The 16,811-nt window shown below is 40.8% G+C and overlaps 1 protein-coding gene across 1 annotated transcript in view; it reads left to right on the plus strand.

Annotated features, from left to right (window-relative positions):
- The window catches only part of ttc19 (tetratricopeptide repeat domain 19), a 24,295-nt gene extending 8,431 nt beyond the window's left edge, over positions 1-15,864 (plus strand). The window contains exons 7-11 of the mRNA XM_074650463.1: positions 11,710-11,771; positions 11,865-11,959; positions 12,140-12,303; positions 12,670-12,832; positions 14,426-15,864. Coding sequence (XP_074506564.1) covers positions 11,710-11,771; positions 11,865-11,959; positions 12,140-12,303; positions 12,670-12,832; positions 14,426-14,589 — 648 coding nt within the window. The 3' untranslated portion in view covers positions 14,590-15,864. The remainder of the gene's footprint in view (positions 1-11,709; positions 11,772-11,864; positions 11,960-12,139; positions 12,304-12,669; positions 12,833-14,425) is intronic.
- Positions 15,865-16,811: the final 947 nt, after the last annotated feature.

The raw sequence follows: 16,811 nt of genomic DNA on the forward strand, positions 1-16,811 counted from the left end.
TCACACCAAACTCCAGTCAGAAATCTACTAATTTAACACTTCCTGGTCCTTCACACCAAACCCCAGTCATAAATCTACCAATTTAACACTTCCTTGTCCTTCACACCAAACTCCAGTCAGAAATCTACCAATTTAACACTTCCTGGTCCTTCACACCAAACTCCAGTCAGAAATCTACTAATTTAACACTTCCTTGTCCTTCACACCAAACTCCAGTCAGAAATCTACCAATTTAACACTTCCTGGTCCTTCACACCAAACTCCAGTCAGAAATCTACCAATTTAACACTTCCTTGTCCATCACACCAAACTCCAGTCAGAAATCTACCAATTTAACACTTCCTGGTCCTTCACACCAAACTCCATTCAGAAATCTACCAATTTAACACTTCCTGGTCCTTCACACCAAACTCCAGTCAGAAATCTACTAATTTAACACTTCCTGGTCTTTCACACCAAACTCCAGTCAGAAATCTACTAATTTAACACTTCCTTGTCCTTCACACCAAACTCCAGTCAGAAATCTACCAATTTAACACTTCCTGGTCCTTCACACCAAACTCCATTCAGAAATCTAACAATTTAACACTTCCTTGTCCTTCACACCAAACTCCAGTCAGAAATCTACCAATTTAACACTTCCTGGTCTTTCACACCAAACTCCAGTCAGAAATCTACTAATTTAACACTTCCTGGTCCTTCACACCAAACCCCAGTCATAAATCTACCAATTTAACACTTCCTGGTCCTTCACACCAAACTCCAGTCAGAAATCTACCAATTTAACACTTCCTTGTCCTTCACACCAAACTCCAGTCAGAAATCTACCAATTTAACACTTATTTGTCCTTCACACCAAACTCCAGTCAGAAATCTACCAATTTAACACTTCCTGGTCTTTCACACCAAACTCCAGTCAGAAATCTACTAATTTAACACTTCCTGGTCTTTCACACCAAACTCCAGTCAGAAATCTACTAATGTAACACTTCCTGGTCCTTCACACCAAACCCCAGTCATAAATCTACCAATTTAACACTTCCTGGTCCTTCACACCAAACTCCAGTCAGAAATCTACCAATTTAACACTTCCTGGTCCTTCACACCAAACTCCAGTCAGAAATCTACCAATTTAACACTTCCTTGTCCTTCACACCAAACTCCAGTCAGAAATCTACTAATTTAACACTTCCTGGTCCTTCACACCAAACTCCAGTCAGAAATCTACCAATTTAACACTTCCTTGTCCATCACACCAAACTCCAGTCAGAAATCTACCAATTTAACACTTCCTGGTCCTTCACACCAAACTCCATTCAGAAATCTACCAATTTAACACTTCCTGGTCCTTCACACCAAACTCCAGTCAGAAATCTACTAATTTAACACTTCCTGGTCTTTCACACCAAACTCCAGTCAGAAATCTACTAATTTAACACTTCCTTGTCCTTCACACCAAACTCCAGTCAGAAATCTACCAATTTAACACTTCCTGGTCCTTCACACCAAACTCCAGTCAGAAATCTACTAATTTAACACTTCCTTGTCCTTCACACCAAACTCCAGTCAGAAATCTACCAATTTAACACTTCCTGGTCCTTCACACCAAACTCCATTCAGAAATCTAACAATTTAACACTTCCTTGTCCTTCACACCAAACTCCAGTCAGAAATCTACCAATTTAACACTTCCTGGTCTTTCACACCAAACTCCAGTCAGAAATCTACTAATTTAACACTTCCTGGTCCTTCACACCAAACCCCAGTCATAAATCTACCAATTTAACACTTCCTGGTCCTTCACACCAAACTCCAGTCAGAAATCTACAAATGTAACACTTCCTTGTCCTTCACACCAAACTCCAGTCAGAAATCTACCAATTTAACACTTCCTTGTCCTTCACACCAAACTCCAGTCAGAAATCTACCAATTTAACACTTCCTTGTCCTTCACACCAAACTCCAGTCAGAAATCTACCAATTTAACACTTCCTGGTCCTTCACACCAAACTCCAGTCAGAAATCTACAAATGTAACACTTCCTTGTCCTTCACACCAAACTCCAGTCAGAAATCTACAAATGTAACACTTCCTTGTCCTTCACACCAAACTCCAGTCAGAAATCTACCAATTTAACACTTCCTTGTCCTTCACACCAAACTCCAGTCAGAAATCTACCAATTTAACACTTCCTTGTCCTTCACACCAAACTCCAGTCAGAAATCTACCAATTTAACACTTCCTTGTCCTTCACACCAAACTCCAGTCAGAAATCTACCAATTTAACACTTATTTGTCCTTTACACCAAACTCCAGTCAGAAATCTACCAATTTAACACTTCCTGGTCTTTCACACCAAACTCCAGTCAGAAATCTACTAATTTAACACTTCCTGGTCTTTCACACCAAACTCCAGTCAGAAATCTACTAATGTAACACTTCCTGGTCCTTCACACCAAACCCCAGTCATAAATCTACCAATTTAACACTTCCTGGTCCTTCACACCAAACTCCAGTCAGAAATCTACCAATTTAACACTTCCTGGTCCTTCACACCAAACTCCAGTCAGAAATCTACCAATTTAACACTTCCTTGTCCTTCACACCAAACTCCAGTCAGAAATCTACCAATTTAACACTTCCTTGTCCTTCACACCAAACTCCAGTCAGAAATCTACCAATTTAACACTTCCTTGTCCTTCACACCAAACTCCAGTCAGAAATCTACCAATTTAACACTTCCTTGTCCTTCACACCAAACTCCAGTCAGAAATCTACCAATTTAACACTTCCTGGTCCTTCACACCAAACTCCAGTCAGAAATCTACAAATGTAACACTTCCTTGTCCTTCACACCAAACTCCAGTCAGAAATCTACAAATGTAACACTTCCTTGTCCTTCACACCAAACTCCAGTCAGAAATCTACCAATTTAACACTTCCTTGTCCTTCACACCAAACTCCAGTCAGAAATCTACCAATTTAACACTTCCTTGTCCTTCACACCAAACTCCAGTCAGAAATCTACCAATTTAACACTTCCTTGTCCTTCACACCAAACTCCAGTCAGAAATCTACCAATTTAACACTTATTTGTCCTTTACACCAAACTCCAGTCAGAAATCTACCAATTTAACACTTCCTGGTCTTTCACACCAAACTCCAGTCAGAAATCTACTAATTTAACACTTCCTGGTCTTTCACACCAAACTCCAGTCAGAAATCTACTAATGTAACACTTCCTGGTCCTTCACACCAAACCCCAGTCATAAATCTACCAATTTAACACTTCCTGGTCCTTCACACCAAACTCCAGTCAGAAATCTACCAATTTAACACTTCCTGGTCCTTCACACCAAACTCCAGTCAGAAATCTACCAATTTAACACTTCCTTGTCCTTCACACCAAACTCCAGTCAGAAATCTACTAATTTAACACTTCCTGGTCCTTCACACCAAACTCCAGTCAGAAATCTACCAATTTAACACTTCCTTGTCCATCACACCAAACTCCAGTCAGAAATCTACCAATTTAACACTTCCTGGTCCTTCACACCAAACTCCATTCAGAAATCTACCAATTTAACACTTCCTTGTCCATCACACCAAACTCCAGTCAGAAATCTACCAATTTAACACTTCCTGGTCCTTCACACCAAACTCCATTCAGAAATCTACCAATTTAACACTTCCTGGTCCTTCACACCAAACTCCAGTCAGAAATCTACTAATTTAACACTTCCTGGTCTTTCACACCAAACTCCAGTCAGAAATCTACTAATTTAACACTTCCTTGTCCTTCACACCAAACTCCAGTCAGAAATCTACTAATTTAACACTTCCTGGTCCTTCACACCAAACTCCAGTCAGAAATCTACCAATTTAACACTTCCTTGTCCATCACACCAAACTCCAGTCAGAAATCTACTAATTTAACACTTCCTTGTCCTTCACACCAAACTCCAGTCAGAAATCTACTAATTTAACACTTCCTTGTCCTTCACACCAAACTCCAGTCAGAAATCTACCAATTTAACACTTCCTGGTCCTTCACACCAAACTCCATTCAGAAATCTACCAATTTAACACTTCCTGGTCCTTCACACCAAACTCCAGTCAGAAATCTACTAATTTAACACTTCCTGGTCTTTCACACCAAACTCCAGTCAGAAATCTACTAATTTAACACTTCCTGGTCCTTCACACCAAACCCCAGTCATAAATCTACCAATTTAACACTTCCTTGTCCTTCACACCAAACTCCAGTCAGAAATCTACCAATTTAACACTTCCTGGTCCTTCACACCAAACTCCAGTCAGAAATCTACTAATTTAACACTTCCTTGTCCTTCACACCAAACTCCAGTCAGAAATCTACCAATTTAACACTTCCTGGTCCTTCACACCAAACTCCATTCAGAAATCTAACAATTTAACACTTCCTTTTCCTTCACACCAAACTCCAGTCAGAAATCTACCAATTTAACACTTCCTGGTCTTTCACACCAAACTCCAGTCAGAAATCTACTAATTTAACACTTCCTGGTCCTTCACACCAAACCCCAGTCATAAATCTACCAATTTAACACTTCCTTGTCCTTCACACCAAACTCCAGTCAGAAATCTACCAATTTAACACTTCCTGGTCCTTCACACCAAACTCCAGTCAGAAATCTACTAATTTAACACTTCCTTGTCCTTCACACCAAACTCCAGTCAGAAATCTACCAATTTAACACTTCCTGGTCCTTCACACCAAACTCCAGTCAGAAATCTACCAATTTAACACTTCCTTGTCCATCACACCAAACTCCAGTCAGAAATCTACCAATTTAACACTTCCTGGTCCTTCACACCAAACTCCATTCAGAAATCTACCAATTTAACACTTCCTGGTCCTTCACACCAAACTCCAGTCAGAAATCTACTAATTTAACACTTCCTGGTCTTTCACACCAAACTCCAGTCAGAAATCTACTAATTTAACACTTCCTTGTCCTTCACACCAAACTCCAGTCAGAAATCTACCAATTTAACACTTCCTGGTCCTTCACACCAAACTCCAGTCAGAAATCTACTAATTTAACACTTCCTTGTCCTTCACACCAAACTCCAGTCAGAAATCTACCAATTTAACACTTCCTGGTCCTTCACACCAAACTCCATTCAGAAATCTAACAATTTAACACTTCCTTGTCCTTCACACCAAACTCCAGTCAGAAATCTACCAATTTAACACTTCCTGGTCTTTCACACCAAACTCCAGTCAGAAATCTACTAATTTAACACTTCCTGGTCCTTCACACCAAACCCCAGTCATAAATCTACCAATTTAACACTTCCTGGTCCTTCACACCAAACTCCAGTCAGAAATCTACCAATTTAACACTTCCTGGTCCTTCACACCAAACTCCAGTCAGAAATCTACCAATTTAACACTTCCTTGTCCTTCACACCAAACTCCAGTCAGAAATCTACCAATTTAACACTTCCTGGTCTTTCACACCAAACTCCAGTCAGAAATCTACTAATTTAACACTTCCTGGTCCTTCACACCAAACCCCAGTCATAAATCTACCAATTTAACACTTCCTGGTCCTTCACACCAAACTCCAGTCAGAAATCTACCAATTTAACACTTCCTTGTCCTTCGCACCAAACTCCAGTCAGAAATCTACTAATTTAACACTTCCTGGTCCTTCGCACCAAACTCCAGTCAGAAATCTACCAATTTAACACTTCCTTGTCCATCGCACCAAACTCCAGTCAGAAATCTACCAATTTAACACTTCCTGGTCTTTCACACCAAACTCCAGTCAGAAATCTACTAATTTAACACTTCCTGGTCTTTCACACCAAACTCCAGTCAGAAATCTACTAATGTAACACTTCCTGGTCCTTCACACCAAACCCCAGTCATAAATCTACCAATTTAACACTTCCTGGTCCTTCACACCAAACTCCAGTCAGAAATCTACCAATTTAACACTTCCTGGTCCTTCACACCAAACTCCAGTCAGAAATCTACCAATTTAACACTTCCTTGTCCTTCACACCAAACTCCAGTCAGAAATCTACCAATTTAACACTTCCTTGTCCTTCACACCAAACTCCAGTCAGAAATCTACCAATTTAACACTTCCTTGTCCTTCACACCAAACTCCAGTCAGAAATCTACCAATTTAACACTTCCTGGTCCTTCACACCAAACTCCAGTCAGAAATCTACAAATGTAACACTTCCTTGTCCTTCACACCAAACTCCAGTCAGAAATCTACAAATGTAACACTTCCTTGTCCTTCACACCAAACTCCAGTCAGAAATCTACCAATTTAACACTTCCTTGTCCTTCACACCAAACTCCAGTCAGAAATCTACCAATTTAACACTTCCTTGTCCTTCACACCAAACTCCAGTCAGAAATCTACCAATTTAACACTTCCTGGTCTTTCACACCAAACTCCAGTCAGAAATCTACTAATTTAACACTTCCTGGTCTTTCACACCAAACTCCAGTCAGAAATCTACTAATGTAACACTTCCTGGTCCTTCACACCAAACCCCAGTCATAAATCTACCAATTTAACACTTCCTGGTCCTTCACACCAAACTCCAGTCAGAAATCTACCAATTTAACACTTCCTGGTCCTTCACACCAAACTCCAGTCAGAAATCTACCAATTTAACACTTCCTTGTCCTTCACACCAAACTCCAGTCAGAAATCTACTAATTTAACACTTCCTGGTCCTTCACACCAAACTCCAGTCAGAAATCTACCAATTTAACACTTCCTTGTCCATCACACCAAACTCCAGTCAGAAATCTACCAATTTAACACTTCCTGGTCCTTCACACCAAACTCCATTCAGAAATCTACCAATTTAACACTTCCTTGTCCATCACACCAAACTCCAGTCAGAAATCTACCAATTTAACACTTCCTGGTCCTTCACACCAAACTCCATTCAGAAATCTACCAATTTAACACTTCCTGGTCCTTCACACCAAACTCCAGTCAGAAATCTACTAATTTAACACTTCCTGGTCTTTCACACCAAACTCCAGTCAGAAATCTACTAATTTAACACTTCCTTGTCCTTCACACCAAACTCCAGTCAGAAATCTACTAATTTAACACTTCCTGGTCCTTCACACCAAACTCCAGTCAGAAATCTACCAATTTAACACTTCCTTGTCCATCACACCAAACTCCAGTCAGAAATCTACTAATTTAACACTTCCTTGTCCTTCACACCAAACTCCAGTCAGAAATCTACTAATTTAACACTTCCTTGTCCTTCACACCAAACTCCAGTCAGAAATCTACCAATTTAACACTTCCTGGTCCTTCACACCAAACTCCATTCAGAAATCTACCAATTTAACACTTCCTGGTCCTTCACACCAAACTCCAGTCAGAAATCTACTAATTTAACACTTCCTGGTCTTTCACACCAAACTCCAGTCAGAAATCTACTAATTTAACACTTCCTGGTCCTTCACACCAAACCCCAGTCATAAATCTACCAATTTAACACTTCCTTGTCCTTCACACCAAACTCCAGTCAGAAATCTACCAATTTAACACTTCCTGGTCCTTCACACCAAACTCCAGTCAGAAATCTACTAATTTAACACTTCCTTGTCCTTCACACCAAACTCCAGTCAGAAATCTACCAATTTAACACTTCCTGGTCCTTCACACCAAACTCCATTCAGAAATCTAACAATTTAACACTTCCTTTTCCTTCACACCAAACTCCAGTCAGAAATCTACCAATTTAACACTTCCTGGTCTTTCACACCAAACTCCAGTCAGAAATCTACTAATTTAACACTTCCTGGTCCTTCACACCAAACCCCAGTCATAAATCTACCAATTTAACACTTCCTTGTCCTTCACACCAAACTCCAGTCAGAAATCTACCAATTTAACACTTCCTGGTCCTTCACACCAAACTCCAGTCAGAAATCTACTAATTTAACACTTCCTTGTCCTTCACACCAAACTCCAGTCAGAAATCTACCAATTTAACACTTCCTGGTCCTTCACACCAAACTCCAGTCAGAAATCTACCAATTTAACACTTCCTTGTCCATCACACCAAACTCCAGTCAGAAATCTACCAATTTAACACTTCCTGGTCCTTCACACCAAACTCCATTCAGAAATCTACCAATTTAACACTTCCTGGTCCTTCACACCAAACTCCAGTCAGAAATCTACTAATTTAACACTTCCTGGTCTTTCACACCAAACTCCAGTCAGAAATCTACTAATTTAACACTTCCTTGTCCTTCACACCAAACTCCAGTCAGAAATCTACCAATTTAACACTTCCTGGTCCTTCACACCAAACTCCAGTCAGAAATCTACTAATTTAACACTTCCTTGTCCTTCACACCAAACTCCAGTCAGAAATCTACCAATTTAACACTTCCTGGTCCTTCACACCAAACTCCATTCAGAAATCTAACAATTTAACACTTCCTTGTCCTTCACACCAAACTCCAGTCAGAAATCTACCAATTTAACACTTCCTGGTCTTTCACACCAAACTCCAGTCAGAAATCTACTAATTTAACACTTCCTGGTCCTTCACACCAAACCCCAGTCATAAATCTACCAATTTAACACTTCCTGGTCCTTCACACCAAACTCCAGTCAGAAATCTACCAATTTAACACTTCCTGGTCCTTCACACCAAACTCCAGTCAGAAATCTACCAATTTAACACTTCCTTGTCCTTCACACCAAACTCCAGTCAGAAATCTACCAATTTAACACTTCCTGGTCTTTCACACCAAACTCCAGTCAGAAATCTACTAATTTAACACTTCCTGGTCCTTCACACCAAACCCCAGTCATAAATCTACCAATTTAACACTTCCTGGTCCTTCACACCAAACTCCAGTCAGAAATCTACCAATTTAACACTTCCTTGTCCTTCGCACCAAACTCCAGTCAGAAATCTACTAATTTAACACTTCCTGGTCCTTCGCACCAAACTCCAGTCAGAAATCTACCAATTTAACACTTCCTTGTCCATCGCACCAAACTCCAGTCAGAAATCTACCAATTTAACACTTCCTGGTCCTTCACACCAAACTCCATTCAGAAATCTACCAATTTAACACTTCCTGGTCCTTCACACCAAACTCCAGTCAGAAATCTACTAATTTAACACTTCCTGGTCTTTCACACCAAACTCCAGTCAGAAATCTACTAATTTAACACTTCCTTGTCCTTCACACCAAACTCCAGTCAGAAATCTACTAATTTAACACTTCCTTGTCCTTCACACCAAACTCCAGTCAGAAATCTACCAATTTAACACTTCCTGGTCCTTCACACCAAACTCCATTCAGAAATCTACCAATTTAACACTTCCTGGTCCTTCACACCAAACTCCAGTCAGAAATCTACTAATTTAACACTTCCTGGTCTTTCACACCAAACTCCAGTCAGAAATCTACTAATTTAACACTTCCTGGTCCTTCACACCAAACCCCAGTCATAAATCTACCAATTTAACACTTCCTTGTCCTTCACACCAAACTCCAGTCAGAAATCTACCAATTTAACACTTCCTGGTCCTTCACACCAAACTCCAGTCAGAAATCTACTAATTTAACACTTCCTTGTCCTTCACACCAAACTCCAGTCAGAAATCTACCAATTTAACACTTCCTGGTCCTTCACACCAAACTCCATTCAGAAATCTAACAATTTAACACTTCCTTGTCCTTCACACCAAACTCCAGTCAGAAATCTACCAATTTAACACTTCCTGGTCTTTCACACCAAACTCCAGTCAGAAATCTACTAATTTAACACTTCCTGGTCCTTCACACCAAACCCCAGTCATAAATCTACCAATTTAACACTTCCTTGTCCTTCACACCAAACTCCAGTCAGAAATCTACCAATTTAACACTTCCTGGTCCTTCACACCAAACTCCAGTCAGAAATCTACTAATTTAACACTTCCTTGTCCTTCACACCAAACTCCAGTCAGAAATCTACCAATTTAACACTTCCTGGTCCTTCACACCAAACTCCAGTCAGAAATCTACCAATTTAACACTTCCTTGTCCATCACACCAAACTCCAGTCAGAAATCTACCAATTTAACACTTCCTGGTCCTTCACACCAAACTCCATTCAGAAATCTACCAATTTAACACTTCCTGGTCCTTCACACCAAACTCCAGTCAGAAATCTACTAATTTAACACTTCCTGGTCTTTCACACCAAACTCCAGTCAGAAATCTACTAATTTAACACTTCCTTGTCCTTCACACCAAACTCCAGTCAGAAATCTACCAATTTAACACTTCCTGGTCCTTCACACCAAACTCCAGTCAGAAATCTACTAATTTAACACTTCCTTGTCCATCACACCAAACTCCAGTCAGAAATCTACCAATTTAACACTTCCTTGTCCTTCACACCAAACTCCAGTCAGAAATCTACCAATTTAACACTTCCTGGTCCTTCACACCAAACTCCAGTCAGAAATCTACCAATTTAACACTTCCTGGTCCTTCACACCAAACTCCAGTCAGAAATCTACTAATTTAACACTTCCTTGTCCATCACACCAAACTCCAGTCAGAAATCTACTAATTTAACACTTCCTGGTCCTTCACACCAAACTCCAGTCAGAAATCTACTAATTTAACACTTCCTGGTCCTTCACACCAAACTCCAGTCAGAAATCTACTAATTTAACACTTCCTTGTCCTTCACACCAAACTCCAGTCAGAAATCTACCAATTTAACACTTCCTGGTCCTTCACACCAAACTCCAGTCAGAAATCTACTAATTTAACACTTCCTGGTCCTTCACACCAAACTCCAGTCAGAAATCTACCAATTTAACACTTCCTGGTCCTTCACACCAAACTCCAGTCAGAAATCTACTAATTTAACACTTCCTGGTCCTTCACACCAAACCCCAGTCATAAATCTACCAATTTAACACTTCCTTGTCCTTCACACCAAACTCCAGTCAGAAATCTACCAATTTAACACTTCCTGGTCCTTCACACCAAACTCCAGTCAGAAATCTACTAATTTAACACTTCCTTGTCCTTCACACCAAACTCCAGTCAGAAATCTACCAATTTAACACTTCCTGGTCCTTCACACCAAACTCCATTCAGAAATCTAACAATTTAACACTTCCTTGTCCTTCACACCAAACTCCAGTCAGAAATCTACCAATTTAACACTTCCTGGTCTTTCACACCAAACTCCAGTCAGAAATCTACTAATTTAACACTTCCTGGTCCTTCACACCAAACCCCAGTCATAAATCTACCAATTTAACACTTCCTTGTCCTTCACACCAAACTCCAGTCAGAAATCTACCAATTTAACACTTCCTGGTCCTTCACACCAAACTCCAGTCAGAAATCTACTAATTTAACACTTCCTTGTCCTTCACACCAAACTCCAGTCAGAAATCTACCAATTTAACACTTCCTGGTCCTTCACACCAAACTCCAGTCAGAAATCTACCAATTTAACACTTCCTTGTCCATCACACCAAACTCCAGTCAGAAATCTACCAATTTAACACTTCCTGGTCCTTCACACCAAACTCCAGTCAGAAATCTACTAATTTAACACTTCCTGTGTGCGTGCGTGCGTGTGTCCAATCAGCTGTTTCTGTCTTCACTGACTTCCTGTCTGTCTCCAGGACGACAACGCTGTCATCGAGATGTCTCTGAAACTCGCCACCATCTACGCCGAACAGAACAAGTAAGATCGAACTGTTCAAGTGTCTGACCTCTGACCTCACTTCCTGTCAGACAAGTGACCGTGTGTGTGTGTGTGTGTGTGTGTGTGTTTGAGGGCGGAGCTTGCAGAGCACGGGTTCAGGTTCTGTACGGAATCTCTGGAGGCCAAACTGCAGAAACAGAAGGAAACACCTGAAGAGGAGATGACAGGTGAGACTGCAGCACTGATCTGGTCTCTACTGATCTGGTCTGCACTGATCTGGTCTCTACTGATCTGGTCTCTACTGATATGGTCTGCACTGATCTGGTCTTATATCCCTCTTTTCTAGTAGAGACAGACAGTAGAGAGACAGACAGGTACATATACATAGATGTTGTTGTTGTCTTCAGAGGAGGACGAGGCTCTGAGGAAGGAGACCCGCCTCCTGCTCGGTCTGTGTTTGGACTCGCGGGCTCGATACCGAGCGTCAACGCTGCACCTGAACCAGGCTGGACAGGACTACCAGAACGCCCTGAACATCTGCCGCCAGGAGCAGGGAGACGCACACCCACAGGTAGGACAACAGGTAGACACACCCACAGGTAGGACAACAGGTAGACACACACCCACAGGTAGGACAACAGGTAGACACACACCCACAGGTAGGACAACAGGTAGACACACCCACAGGTAGGACAACAGGTAGACACACACCCACAGGTAGGACAACAGGTAGACACACACCCACAGGTAGGACAACAGGTAGACACACACCCACAGGTAGGACAACAGGTAGACACACACCCACAGGTAGGACAACAGGTAGACACACACCCACAGGTAGGACAACAGGTAGACACACCCACAGGTAGGACAACAGGTAGACACACCCACAGGTAGGACACCAGGTAGATGACGTCATCATCGTGTCTCCCGTCAGACTCTGGTGCTGATGAGCGACCTGGCCACCATCCTGGATCTGCAGGGTCGCCATGACGATGCCCTGGCACTGGTTGAGCGGGCCGTGGATCTGAGCCGCTCCGCCGGACACCCGGACCAGCACGTGCTGCTGGGAAACCTGGCCGGCATCCTGCTGCACAAAGGTCAGTAAAGGTCAAACATTACCTGGTGCGTCTGTCCTACTTTAGGTGAAACCTCGCCAACCTCCGTCTGACAGAAGCCTCCGCGGCTGCGTTCCCATGGAAACCACCCTACCTACGACACAGTGACTGACGACCACAGTTAGTTAGATGTAGCTGATCTGGTGATGTTAGTTCACCACGTCACAGACTGGAGGCTAACGCTAGCAGGGGGCTAACACTAGCAGTGGGCTAACATTAGCTGGAGGCTAACGCTAGCAGTGGGCTAACATTAGCTGGAGGCTAACATTAGCTGGAGGCTAACACTAGCAGTGGGCTAACATTAGCTGGAGGCTAACATTAGCTGGAGGCTAACGCTAGCAGTGGGCTAACACTAGCTGGAGGCTAACATTAGCTGGAGGCTAACACTAGCAGTGGGCTAACATTAGCTGGAGGCTAACATTAGCTGGAGGCTAACGCTAGCAGTGGGCTAACATTAGCTGGAGGCTAACGCTAGCAGTGGGCTAACACTAGCTGGAGGCTAACGCTAGCAGTGGGCTAACACTAGCTGGAGGCTAACGCTAGCAGTGGGCTAACACTAGCTGGAGGCTAACGCTAGCAGTGGGCTAACACTAGCTGGAGGCTAACGCTAGCAGTGGGCTAACACTAGCTGGAGGCTAACGCTAGCAGTGGGCTAACACTAGCTGGAGGCTAACACTAGCTGGAGGCTAACACTAGCAGTGGGCTAAAGCTCCACATCTAAATGTCCTCTGTGTTGTTGTCTGAATCCAGATCTCAGACATTAGAGATGAGTAACTGTGATTGGAGCTCTAGAGCTACAATATCAGAGAAGCGTTTCAGAGACGGAGAGAAATGATGCTAATATTTAGCCTTCTGCTAACAGCAGCTAACGTGAGCCGTTAGCTGCTGTTAGCAGAAGGCTAAACTATTAGCATCATTTCTCTCTCTCTTTCTTCTCTGATATTGTCCGACTCTCTTTGTGACTGACTTTACTGAAGTTAACTAGAGACATCCACAGATTTATACGCCCTCAGTTTATCTTTACAGCGCTGCCGTTGGCCACCGGCCCGCTGCCGTTGGCCACCGGCCCGCTGGCCAACGGGCCGGTGGACGGACGGCCGGCTACTCAACTAGCTTAGCTCGCTAATTCCACCATGCTACAGGGAATGAGTCCAACAGAGGACAGCGCCGGGTCGCGATCCCAGTCCAAGTCATGTGACCCGAGTCTGACCCCAGTTCTACTTTCTGAGTTCCTGTAGCGTTGACATGGTTTCCATGGGAACGCAGCGTGGATGTGGGCGTGGTTTCATCTAGAGCAGGTTGGAGAGATGTCTCTGGTCTGATCTGGTCTGATCTGATCTGGTCTGATCTGATGGTCTGATCTGATCTGATCTGATCTGGTCTGGTCTGGTCTGATCTGGTCTGGTCTGGTCTGGTCTGGTCTGGTCTGGTCTGGTCTGGTCTGGTCTGGTCTGGTCTGGTCTGATCTGGTCTGGTCTGGTCTGGTCTGATCTGATGGTCTGGTCTGGTCTGGTCTGGTCTGGTCTGATCTGATCATGTCTGATGGTCTGATCTGGTCTGTCTGTGGTCCGTCAGGCCGGGTGGAGGACTCGGTGCGGTTCTACCAGGAGGCTCTGAGTCTGGCTCAGCAGGCTGGAGACCAGGAGGCTGTGGACCAGATCCAGGAGGGACTGAAGGAGGTGAAGAAGAGGAGGAACCAACAGAGGAAGGAGGAGGAAGAGGAGGAAGAGGAGGAGTGACTGATTCTCTGTGTGTTAGAAGACAGAGAGGTTCTCCTGAGGAGGAGGAGGACACATATATACTCTAGATACTCTATATCTAGAGTATACATACTCTAGACATACTCTATAGAGTATGTCTAGAGTATGTATACTCTATATATATAGAGTATCGATACTCTATATATAGAGTATACATGCTCTATATATAGAGTATATATACTCTAGATATAGAGTATCTAGAGTATGTATAGAGTATATATACTCTATACATACTCTAGACATACTCTATAGAGTATGTCTAGAGTATGTATAGAGTATGTATACTCTATACATACTCTATATATACTCTAGATACTCTATATATAGAGTATCTAGAGTATATATAGAGTATGTATAGAGTATGTATAGAGTATATATAGAGTATGTATACTGTATGTATAGAGTATATATAGAGTATATATAGAGTATGTATACTGTATGTATAGAGTATATATAGAGTATGTATAGAGTATATAGAGTATGTATAGAGTATATATAGAGTATGTATACTGTATGTATAGAGTATGTATACTGTATGTATAGAGTATATATAGAGTATGTATACTGTATGTATAGAGTATATATAGAGTATATATAGAGTATATAGAGTATGTATAGAGTATATAGAGTATGTATACTGTATGTATAGAGTATATAGAGTATGTATAGAGTATATAGAGTATGTATACTGTATGTATAGAGTATATATAGAGTATATATAGAGTATGTATACTGTATGTATAGAGTATATAGAGTATGTATACTGTATATATAGAGTATGTATACTGTATGTATAGAGTATATATAGAGTATATATAGAGTATGTATACTGTATGTATAGAGTATATATAGAGTATATATAGAGTATGTATACTGTATGTATAGAGTATATAGAGTATGTATAGAGTATATAGAGTATGTATACTGTATGTATACTGTATATATAGAGTATGTATACTGTATGTATAGAGTATGTATACTGTATGTATAGAGTATGTATACTGTATGTATAGAGTATGTATACTGTATGTATAGAGTATGTATACTGTATATATAGAGTATGTATACTGTATGTATAGAGTATGTATACTGTATATATAGAGTATGTATACTGTATGTATAGAGTATGTATACTGTATATATAGAGTATGTATACTGTATGAATAGAGTATATATAGAGTATATATAGAGTATGTATACTGTATGTATAGAGTATATAGAGTATATATAGAGTATATATAGAGTATGTATACTGTATGTATAGAGTATGTATACTGTATATATAGAGTATGTATACTGTATGTATAGAGTATGTATGTGTGTACTCCTCTAACTGATGAAACTATTAAAATGATTTCCATTATTGATTAATGTGTTAATAATGTTGTTGATTGATTGATTGATGACTTTGTTATTAAAATAGATCAATAAATGTGTGAGAGATGTTAGTGATCAGTGACAGTCAGAGACCACTTTATTAGGTACAGCTGAGTGTTAAAGGGACAGTTAGTATAAGTCATGTGTGGTCGGTGTCTCCGCTGTTCAGACTCAGACTCTGTACCTCACGTTTCTGTACTGGAGGTTCCTCGAGGCTCCAACAGTAGAACCTTCAGCTATCAAGCTCCTCTTCTGTGGAACCAGCTCCCAGTTTCAGTCCGGGAGGCAGACGCCCTCTCTACATCTAAGAGTAGGCTAAAGCCTTTCCTCTTTGATAACGCCTATAGTTAGGGCTGTCACAGACCAGCCCCTAGTTCAGCTGCTATAGGCCTAGACCAGGTCTATGCTCCCTCCCTCCTACCTGAACCCCCTCATCCAGGTCTACACTATATATATATATACATATATATATATAGTATATATATACTATATATATATATATGTATCCATATATATACATATATATATATGTGTATATATATATATATATACACATATATATATAGTGTAACTAAATACGTAATGGCAGCTTTACACAGGTGTACCTATTAAACTGGCCATTGGTTGTAGATATTTAACAGCAGCAGATCCTCTCATTTAAGAAGCTGGTATTATTATAATATAATAATTATTATAATATAATAATTATTATATTATTATTATTACATATTATTTTATTATTATTATTATTATTAAATATTATTTTATTATTATTATTATAATAATTATTATATAATTATTATTATAATTATTATTATTTAATA

The sequence above is a fragment of the Sebastes fasciatus genome, chromosome 11, assembly GCF_043250625.1.
Source record: "Sebastes fasciatus isolate fSebFas1 chromosome 11, fSebFas1.pri, whole genome shotgun sequence".
NCBI classification, from domain to species: Eukaryota; Metazoa; Chordata; class Actinopteri; order Perciformes; family Sebastidae; genus Sebastes; species Sebastes fasciatus.